This window comes from Wasmannia auropunctata, unplaced genomic scaffold (assembly GCF_000956235.1).
Source record: "Wasmannia auropunctata unplaced genomic scaffold, wasmannia.A_1.0 LD268118.1, whole genome shotgun sequence".
NCBI lineage: Eukaryota > Metazoa > Arthropoda > Insecta > Hymenoptera > Formicidae > Wasmannia > Wasmannia auropunctata.
In genome coordinates, this window is record NW_012094772.1 from 1 (window position 1) to 831 (window position 831).

Consider the following 831-nt stretch of genomic DNA (forward strand, 5'->3'; position numbering starts at 1 on the left):
ATTTGCAAGCAGAAGACGGCATACGAGCGGGAACAGCAAACCATGCAGGATGGTTCCATCTTGATGAAAAACTAAAAATCAGTCTCGTTACTAATGAGGAACTCAGGGGGAAAAGCGGTACGATTGTCTTCGCAGCGAAGAGTCGTCTCAGGCGGAAGAGGCATGGTAAAAAGTAAGCAGAAAATGGTTTCATACATCTCGCTACACAGCTAGCGAAGTGAAGATCATTTGAATTATTAAAGATCATTCGTACCGCTTTACCAGCGGAGACTCGACTTGCCCTGAATCCAAGCTTACGACTTACTTTTCCTTGATCGGCTTTCGCCTTCGTAGAGAGTCGATGGACCCTCCACACTTTACTGAACATGGCACCGAACGCCAGGGTGAAGCCGACCGACATCGTCCACGCTCTTGCCTGGCAGACTATCAAAAACTGCCACGGCGTGACGAACCTACCGTCAAACCCTATGCACAACACGGCCAAGAAGCAGCCTATTATTCCTATCAGCATTATCGTGTTGGCGGTGGGATGAGACGAATATATAACTCTGAAAGGTAGACATCGGTTGTAGCCTATCGATTGTAGATTGCGGCCCGGCCGCCCGGCCCGGGTGGTGGTATATGTTAGATAACGTATTAACGAATTCAGCACAATGTAGTGTACGTATATAGCGCAACATTATAGTATACCTTCGGTGCCTATTATAGACGTTAAATACGATCAATCCAATGGCTATCACGATACCGAGCGCCGACAAGGTCGCCATACTTATGAATAAGGGCAGTGACACTGTTCTCAAAACGTTCCTTATTATCGTTCTGTCCTGCGGC

General features: G+C 47.4%; 1 protein-coding gene across 1 annotated transcript; it reads right to left on the reverse strand.

The window, feature by feature from the left end:
- Nucleotides 1-24: 24 nt before the first annotated feature.
- LOC105462221 (gamma-aminobutyric acid type B receptor subunit 1-like) lies at nucleotides 25-821 on the reverse strand (the record flags this gene model as incomplete). The annotated part of the gene is made up of 3 exons (XM_011708745.1): nucleotides 691-821; nucleotides 305-548; nucleotides 25-71 (listed from the first exon to the last, which is right to left on the reverse strand). Coding segments are annotated over exons 1-3 (368 nt in total), but the record flags the coding sequence as incomplete, so codon positions are not given.
- Between the last annotated feature and the right edge of the window lie 10 nt (nucleotides 822-831).